The sequence below is a fragment of the Protomyctophum bolini genome (genome assembly GCF_963924005.1).
Source record: "Protomyctophum bolini genome assembly, chromosome: 14".
NCBI classification, from domain to species: domain Eukaryota; kingdom Metazoa; phylum Chordata; class Actinopteri; order Myctophiformes; family Myctophidae; genus Protomyctophum; species Protomyctophum bolini.
Window position 1 is genome coordinate 37,832,232 of NC_137875.1, and position 8,940 is coordinate 37,841,171.

General features: G+C 41.8%; 1 protein-coding gene across 2 annotated transcripts; it reads right to left on the reverse strand.

Moving 5' to 3' along the window:
• Positions 1 to 211: 211 nt before the first annotated feature.
• tmem26a (transmembrane protein 26a) lies at positions 212 to 8,531 on the reverse strand. Of its 2 annotated transcripts, XR_013965259.1 has the most exons (7): positions 8,258 to 8,531; positions 6,185 to 6,281; positions 5,889 to 5,978; positions 4,372 to 4,580; positions 4,008 to 4,084; positions 543 to 1,696; positions 212 to 446 (listed from the first exon to the last, which is right to left on the reverse strand). XR_013965259.1 is itself a non-coding variant. In XM_080781814.1 (6 exons), the coding sequence occupies exons 1-6, from the start codon at positions 8,443 to 8,445 to the stop codon at positions 1,392 to 1,394; spliced, it is 966 nt and encodes a 321-aa protein (XP_080637940.1). In that variant the 5' UTR covers positions 8,446 to 8,531; the 3' UTR covers positions 212 to 1,391. The 2 variants fall into 2 exon arrangements, 1 of the variants encoding a protein (XP_080637940.1); XM_080781814.1 differs by having other exon boundaries at positions 212 to 1,696.
• Positions 8,532 to 8,940: the final 409 nt, after the last annotated feature.

The window sequence follows — 8,940 nt, forward strand, 5'->3', positions numbered from 1 at the left end:
CAAGAGGATATTGTTTTTTTACAGTACTAACATCCTTCCTGTGTGGGTCGAGACGACTCCAGGGAGAGGAAAACTGATCTCTTCGTCTCTGCTGCTGTCAAAACCACCACAAGTGGGCCTTCTCGGGTGTCCTCCCCTGTTCCTGTTCACTTTTACCCTCCTTTCCTGTCAGAACTTTGTGTCAAAAAAAGAGAGCTGTTGCATGAGCCCGTTATGATGCGGTTTTCTTTCTTTTTTATCACTTAAAAATGTATTAATCTTTGAACAATGACAAAAGAAAGAAAAGACAACTACAGAAGAAAACATACAGTACAAACAAACATGAAAAAACTAAAGAAATAAAATAAAATCGACATTGCTTTTCAAACATTGCATGTTACATTACATATTTCTAGGCATTTGCTGTTGTTACCCATTCCCCCATATTCTTATTCATTCTGTTCAGTCTTAAATGTTGTCCATTTGAACCCTTTGTCCTCCATTTCTTCTTCCTGTTATGATGCAGTTTCTTGGCTAAAAGCTTGATGTGGAACTGGTTTCACTGCTTTACCTATGCTGGCAATATATGTAGCTCGATCATCATCCAGTGTCTGTACATGCCAGCCTGCCACAATGTTTCTGTGTTCACTTGGGACTTCCACACTTGTTTCCTTCTGTCTTCCCCCTCAGTGTCCCCTGTTTGACTGCCTGTCTTTACTTTAACTCCAATTCATAATGCAATAGATATCCACCATATTCCATATGCGGGATAAGAAGGCCAGCTCTTACATTATGTATTATGAAAAGCAGATTTTAGTGTCATGTATCGGCATTCTGCACACAGTTTCAAACTGAATAAATCTGAATTGGGTTTTTTTTTCTTCACATCTTCACTTAGGTTCACCTATACGATATTGGAAGTACACATTTATTTGCAATATGTTTTGCGATACAAAAAAGGAGTTACTTAATTTCAGGGAAAGGGAGAGGGCGAGAGAGGGAGATTTAGGAGGGAGAGAGGGAGCGAGAGTGCCTATGCAATAAACCTGGAGCCTAGAACACGATGGCACTGATTGACATCAGGGTTATTTTCGGCTTGAAGTTCAAATGTAAAATTGGCAACCCTTAACATAAGAAAAATGTGAATTGGTAATTTGTCGGGTGGTCACAATGGTGTAGTAACTACACCATTGTGACCACCAGACAAAGAACTACACTGTAGTTCGTTCGTAAACATTTTGTCATACCAAGAAAACCACATGTAAGTGCTATGCAAAGTTCCTACTCTCACAGTGTCATTTGGCCATGCCTTCAAACTTTGGATGTGTAAAGGCCCATCGAGGCACGGCAAAGCCCCCCTCTCCTCGAGTCCTCAGTCATGTACCACTTGGCCTCACTCTTCCGTCACCTCTTTATGGAAGTGCAGTACCCTCCTCGACGGTACCACCACCGGGGGCGGCCCTGAAGTCCTGGCATATGACGGTCAGTCTGTACAAGTTCAAGATGACCACCAGGAAGTTCTTGATGGCAAAGAAGAGCAGCATCTGGTGGAAGACGTCGAAGTAGGTCATGACGCAGAGGCGCACCACCAGGAAAGGGCCGTCCTGGATGAAGAGCGCCTCCACCACGGACCACATGTCGGTGCTGTGCTTGGACATGATGGAGACCTGAGCCTGAGCGCCTCCCTCTCCCTCGTCGTCTGACTTGGAGTTCACCACTGTAGACATGGGAAGAGACGAGAGAACGGTGACACTTTATAGAGTATAATGATATTCGTGTTTGTGAATTGGAGGATGTCATTGAAGTACAACGACGGAGAGAAGGGAAACAGTCAGCTTATTACTCATCCTCATGACTCACACAAGTAGCATGTGGTCCATACACCAACTGACTGAACTGCCAGGCATCCCTTTGTTGGTGATTCTATGTTTCATGCCCCCAGGAAACCGTGGCAACCACTCAATACGTACATTGTCATTTCATCAATACACAAAGTGCCTGGACCCTTACGTGCAGAAAAACTGATATTTTGTCAGATGTCACACACACACACACACGCACACACAGACGCACGCACTCATAAAAGTATGCATACTACACTGTAAATCCTCAGTGACAATAAAATGTTGTCTCGAGAGACTAAGGGGTGTGTTTACATGCCTGTGCGCTCATAGTTGCCTGTGGTCTGTCTGTGTGTGCGCGGTTTGTTGTTTTCATTGTAAAACTGGTTGACCAAAATTTTTCTAGAGCAATGGACCCATAGACATCTGGAGCCATTTCACTAATTATTCCAGTCCATATAGCCTCTGTGACATCTGGGTCTGAGGTGTTTATTTCACAGAAATATAAAATAGTTGTCAATGGCTGATTAGAAAAATATGCAGGGGTGGTTCCTTGGCCTGCTGGCAGCATGACCAGAAGATTTGCCGCTGATCAACCCACTGAGATTTGCTCTGGATTCACAGACAGACAGACAGGGGTGAGAGCAATCTCCTTTGGCCTGGTGGAGACTGGAGATAATTAAGAACAAAGTGGGTTGATTTGTAGAAGCATAAGCATTTTTGGCTAAGTGCTCTGAATGCATTCTGATTTGAATGGTCCATATGTGTGTGCTTATCATTATTCATTCGTCATTTACGCTCTATTTCTGCTTAAAGGACCACTTCACCACTTTTCAATCTGTCTTCATATAATAGGTCCTCACTAATAATCATGGTAAAATGGCACAATTTTTTCCTACTCAGTCTGTGTCTCATATCACGGCTGTGGGCAGTTTAGAAACCGTCTTCCAGTGACATCATCATTAGGCAAATGTTTAGATTTTCTTTATCGTGAGAACGATGACTTCCATTTTGGCATTGCAACTTTTCAGGACTAGAAAGCCTGCAGTTTTTATTAGCTTGTATTCCCCACCGATGATGTCACTGGAAGACGGTTTCTGAGCTGCCCACAGCCCGCCTATGATACACAGACCGAGTAGATGATAAATGATTATTAGTGAGGACCTATTATATGAAGATAGGTTGAAAAGTGGTGAAGTGGTCTATTCAAGAAATTGTCATTGTTTTTTTTCCTCCAGCAATAAGTTCCTGCTCCAAATCTAGTGTTAAAGCTCCACAGCTAGGACTGTTCTTTATTCGATTGTTCTTTTATTTGAATGTTCTTTCTTTCTTTCCTTTACTTTCCCTCTTTCTTCATTATAATCATCACATCATCATTATCTTGCTCATTAACTTGTTCTTCCTCATTGTCTTCTTTTAAGTGCATTTGTGGAACCAGAGCAAATGCATACATTGTGAAACCTCAACACGTGTGTTGTGACCTACTCTGAGTTGCCAACACTGCAGCAGCAGCAGGGAGTCTCACTTTCTCGGGTATAATAGATTTCAGGAGGTCGTCTCCGTGTGCCTGTCTCTTGCCTGACAACAGCATTCCCCCCCAACAACCAAGCAGTGAGAATGGAGAGAGGCTGCAGGCCCTATGATCTCTTTACTATAGCTGACAGATGAAACTCAACCACTGAACGGTGTCTAAAAGACTGTGTCGGCGTTTCGAGTATGTCGAGGGTGTGATAAATCGGCATTTTATAAACCGAACATAAGAAAGAACCCTTCTTTTGGAGCCTTCTTCGGTGAGGTCATTGTGGTTTTCTTTGAGGCTCAAGAAGTGAAAACACATGAATACATTTGGATGAATAATTCAGCAAAGGTGGAGATAGAAAGGAAAGCGATATCGGCTCAGCTGTTTTTCCATTGTTTATGCAGAGGACTGGAAGGGGTGTTGTGCTGACTTTCTCGAATGTTTTTCGCCAAGTTCTAAACATGTTTCAGCTTGTTTGGACTGTCCAAGATTGGCTAAAGTTACATACAGTACAATAACACAAGGCTATAACTGCTTAAGTAACCCTGATGCTTAATGTTAAGGACTTAACAGCACACGCACACGCACACGCACACACACACACACACACACACACACACACACACACACACACACACACACACACACACACACACACACACACTTACCGGCCAGCTGTAGAGGGAACTGTAACATGCTCCAGGTCCATACTGCTAAGATGATGTACACCAGCTGAGGGCTGTCTCTAGAAACCAAACATGTGGAAAGTACAGAAACATTCAGTTCCTGCGGTTTTCAATAAAGTTTAACGGGTTCAGACTAATTTAAATGGAAGACACTGGGCTGATATTATGCCAGAACATGTAGTTTCAAGGGTAGTAACTGGGAAGATACTAACTAAAGCATATAACATGATCTACAAAACTGTAGTGTGTGTGTGTGTGTGTGTGTGTGTGTGTGTGTGTGTGTGTGTGTGTGTGTGTGTGTGTGTGTGTGCGTGCGTGCGTGCGTGCGGCATTAACGACTACCCACTTGACATCTAACAGCGTCTCGCTGGTGAACTCCAGGATGTCCGCTGCTGTGCCAACGAAGATGAGGAGGAGTTGAGACAACTGATCCCGCGTGACTCCTCCCCCGATGGGGAGGAGCCACTTCCCCACAATGAGAAGGATGAGCAGGATCTGATGGAGAATCAGGATCCAGTCGTTGGCGCAGACTGTCGACAACGCCTGGTCAATATTCTAGAGGAGGGACAAAGGACGAGAGAAAGTGTCATTTGGGTCAAGACCTAAATTAAGGGCAAGGGTTAAAAAAAGAAAAAAGACTAAAAAAAAAAAAAACCTGCTTTACCATGTGTATTACAGTACATTCACACATGGATGGCACCATGCAAGGCGTCCACTTGCCCGTTTGGGAGTGTCTTACTGTCTTGCTCTTGGGGACATTTTGATACAAAGCCAGGAGGGGCCAGGGATCTAAACCGTGACCTTCCGGTTGAAAGACATCCTGCACCATTACCATTGCTGTGGTCTACAATGCAGATTCTATACATATAGTAAGGCACTCCTCCCATGATACCATGTTTGTATATTGTGCCCCTTGAGGCTTATGTCATAGATCTTGACATCATGGACCCTATAGTTAATACAAAGATCTGACAGTGAAGTGAAACAGAGGCTGGCTATAAGCAAGGCAACGTGCAATCTACTGTACTGTAGTAGTCAGTCAATCCATAAGGTGAGTGGGTAGAGAGACCATCAGATTGTCAAGTTTGACCCTTGGCCTTTCACACTCTACGTGTCCCTGAGACAGTGAGACACTTCCCCCTGTCTGCTGGGACGTGCTGGTTGTCTGGTATATAGCTATTCTCAAGTTCCCCTCTCCGGGGAACTAGACTAGACTAGAGAATACTCCCTTTCCTTTTCCCTATATATAGTTAGTAGATTTGCTCTTGCCTCGACTGCATTTTCTAAATTTAGAATGTGAGATCATTTATAACGGAAACAACAACCCTTTCTTACGACACGCAATAAAATCATCAGAGTGTAAAAATGGACCCAGATGGACACGTCATGTATATAAGCATTCATTTACAGTAAGAAGCCGTTTCGTAAGAACTCGTGTAACAGCATTGTGTCATTATTGTGTTGATCCCTCTCTTTAGGGAGAAAAAGGGAGAAGCATTATCTTTAAAAACGTGAAGTGGGTACTGGGTAGTTTGGCATTATGTATTGGTAGGAAACAACTCGTTAACCCATTTTGACCTGAGATCAGATTTAAAAAAAATGTCTTCTACATCCTGATAGTTTTCTGAAAAAGCTATGTTTCTATATGTCAGTCGTTCTTCGACTTTTCAAAAATAGCAGACCTACAAACTCGTCGCTATGAGCTTGTAGATCTGCTATTTTTCAATAGCTAAAGCATAGCATAATGCATAAACACCAAAAGGGGTTCCCGGCTGTCTTTCAATGCAAAACTGTGTTCAGGAGTGGGAGGCATACAGTAGGCTACCTGTAGGCTGAAATAGTCCGTCTGTGCGTCCACCTTACCTTCAGATAGTCGCCGTAGGTGACGTTTTGTACCGTCCTATTCAGAGTAATCACTCCTCGAACATTCTCCCAAGAGTCCAGTTTCCTACACTGAAATGACAAGACGGTGATATTCAGAGCTTTGTGGTTTGACAAGAACTGTCCAGTTAATGATATGCAAAATATTAGTTCTACTTATACCTAGTCAAGTGGTACACATTACCTGCCCTATCTCTCATAGCTGCGTTAAGTGATTTAGAGCTATATTTAGTCATTATACTAATGATATGTTCTTCCATTATTGTGATGTAGCCTACCTGAGGGTCACTGGTTTTGTTTTCCTGGTGGTGGAGCTCCAGAATCCAGATGGAAGGTATGATACTTATTAGAAACAGGAGGATTGCTGGAGAAAACCTGGAAGACAATCAACTGGAAGACTTTAATCACTGGGAACTTCCAGGGGGGAAAAAAAAAACATGATACACAGAGAATGGTAAATAGTTCTAGAAATTAAACCTCAGGCTTAATTTAGACACCTATAGCTTTCTCCCCGTCTCTCCAGCTCTTTAATTAATAAACTGAAAATACATTTTCAGATGCAGTTGCCTGTCAATGCGGGGTGCATACTTAGTTTAGACTATAGTCATTGGTTAGACATGGGTTAAAGTTAGGTTTAGGTGTGCTGCTGCCCCCGTGGGAGGTTAGGTTTAGGGTGAGGGTTTGAGATAGGTTGTAGTTGTATAGGACTAATGACTGGTCTTAACCAAATGACTACTAAGTACTGTCTAAACTAAGTACTTTTCATAGACGTTCATCACCTAATTTAATTATACCATTCTCTTGCAATTAGGCCTACAGTAAAACAACTACAAGGCAAAATCAAATTCAAGTATTGAAACTGCTTTTTAGAAAAGGCGATCAATTGTCCATAAAAGCTATTTTTAACCTTTATTTAACCAGTAAAAACACATTGAGACTGGATCTCTTTTACAAGCGGGAACTGGCCAAGAGGCAGAAATAAAATTACACTTCAATACTACATCGTAAATGTATTTTGGAACAGCAAATAAAACATCCATGTTACACCTCAAAGTACCTATGAAATAAATACAACAAATCACCAAAGTGCTAATCTTTTAGTAGCAGGGCAAAATACACAATGTACAAAATATAAACCAAAATAATAAATATCTAGTCATGAACATAGGCTAGTACAAATCCAAACATGTGTAGGTGTTGGACTGTACATCTAAGATGATCCGTTTGAAACTTCTCAAGGGAACTTTCAAAGCCAATTTTAGTCTGGACCATGACCAATAAGGGCTTAAGAAGGCCAGACATTTTTTTACCCCCTCGGATTTGGATTTGAATGCTTCATGGACACTATACACACCGTAGCCAAGCATTTGACCTGAGGTTTAGACCGTTTTGGACCAAGTCGAATTTGGAGGAAATGTAAGACGGCGGCGGATCACCAAGAATGGCTTTATAAATGAAAATATACCAAATGTTGCAGCCCTGCGAGATGCCAATGAGAACCAGACGACTGCAGCATAGCCTACAACGTGCCAAGGTGGAGGAGCAGGCAAACCAATAAATGGTATCACCATAATCCAATTGGGACAGAAAGAGCTAGACCAGTGACCAGAATGTAAGCCTTTTGCACAAGGAATCAATAAAACAGACCATGCCACGTCTTGTCTTGTCGTACGTTTGTCTTGTTTTTGTTTTAAAACTTGATTCAGGTTATGTGGTTTGTATCAGTGTCGTTTCCATGTTAGCATAGGACTATGCAACTTTTTATTTTATTTTCTTATTTTTTTATTTTATGCTACCACAATATTTTGTGTATGGACTCAACATTTTGTAATCTTTGATATGTTTCATATGGGTGTGTCACACATGCTGTCATTTGATTTGCTGTATACCCTGAATCTTGAATAAACAAAACAGTGGGGGGGGGGGAAGGAATCAATAAAACATATACAATTCATCACTAACAAATACCATAAAAGTTTTTGTTTGAATTAATGCATGGAAGGGGTCAGATGGGTTCCTATGATAAGAGAAAGGAACCACCCCATCCTCATGCTGTAGGTTCAAATTAACAATGGGAGACTGGGAGTGGGTGGACAGGATACAGGCTACTACTGTGGCTTTCTATGAAAGGGGGATGGGGTGCAGTCAGGGTTAGGGAGACTGACTGTGACAATATGTATTATATTTTAAAAGCTTGTATTAAAAGTATCCAGATTGTGAAATTAAAAACACACACTTTAAAGTTTAAGGTTTTTAAAATGTATGCGAGGCAGAGGGTGAGAGGGGGGAAGGTTAAACGTGTAGGCTACTGTCCAAGACACACCAAGCATGTATATAAATATATATCTTACCATTTATAATCTTTTCCTTTACGTCTCTTCATTGTGACGATCATCTCACCAACAAGTGGCAGGAATAGGAATGTAAGAAACCAGTAAGTGTTGTCTTTCTTCACCCATGTCACTCTCCAGACCCCAATCAATGAGATGAGGATAAAAAGTGCCCTTGTAATAACGGCACATACAAACTTAAACACCATGTTGTCTTGCAGGTTAATATTATTATTGTATGCTATACACACGACAGCTGCGGGTCGCTCTCGTCCCGTATACAAAGTCCAGGAGTTTCAAATTCCAGCGACAATGAAAACTTTACGTTTTCGAACAAAGTCCCCAAAGTTTTGACCCCGCCTCTTAAGAGCGACTGATGAATTTGTTGTACAGTAGGCTACAATTGAATTGCTTACATGGTGAATTGCACAATTCAGACCTCAATGCATGCCTTTGTTATGCCCCGGGCGTCACTGTGAAACACACAACACAGAGAAACGTTTCTTTATTCCACGCTCAAATTACAATTCGTATAATATGATTCATGATTATGACTGACTGATATCACGATGCCGTACTCATTGAAAAGAGAGCAGTTTCAGTAATGTACTGAAGAGGGCAGCATTGCACTGGCGTAATGCTAACATAAACGGTTATGTCGATAAGCCTATCAGATCATGCAGCAGGGCAGTCTGACTCAGAGC